This window comes from Aspergillus sydowii, assembly GCF_001890705.1.
Source record: "Aspergillus sydowii CBS 593.65 unplaced genomic scaffold ASPSYscaffold_23, whole genome shotgun sequence".
NCBI classification, from domain to species: Eukaryota; Fungi; Ascomycota; class Eurotiomycetes; order Eurotiales; family Aspergillaceae; genus Aspergillus; species Aspergillus sydowii.
In genome coordinates, this window is record NW_024467881.1 from 77,373 (window position 1) to 77,660 (window position 288).

Genomic DNA, 288 nt, shown 5'->3' on the forward strand with positions numbered 1-288 from the left:
TCAGAAGATTAAGAATGCACCATGTGCTTCCATTTTCTAGTGGGCTCAACTTGATACTCAGAACGATCCCGAGAGACAAATCTGTGCCAGTTTTTGCTATCAAGGTCTGGAAAGACATGATGCACAGCACTTCCATAGGTAGGCTCTTCCCCGTCTTGTCCACTATATCTCCACAGCTCTTCTTGAGCACCGGGCCCCTGGCCTACAGCAAGGTGCACGTATTTTCCCGCCCCTGCATCGTAGACGGAAATGAATGGGAAGTCGAAGTTGACGATGAAAGGTAGCAGC

At 49.3% G+C, this 288-nt stretch overlaps 1 protein-coding gene across 1 annotated transcript in view; it reads left to right on the top strand.

Annotated features, from left to right (window-relative positions):
- ASPSYDRAFT_715446 (uncharacterized protein) overlaps positions 1-288 on the top strand; it is an 861-nt gene that overhangs the window by 503 nt on the left and 70 nt on the right. The window contains exon 1 of the mRNA XM_040850590.1: positions 1-288. This exon is cut by the window's left edge and continues 503 nt beyond it; it is cut by the window's right edge and continues 70 nt beyond it. Coding sequence (XP_040695960.1) covers positions 1-284 — 284 coding nt within the window. The 3' untranslated portion in view covers positions 285-288.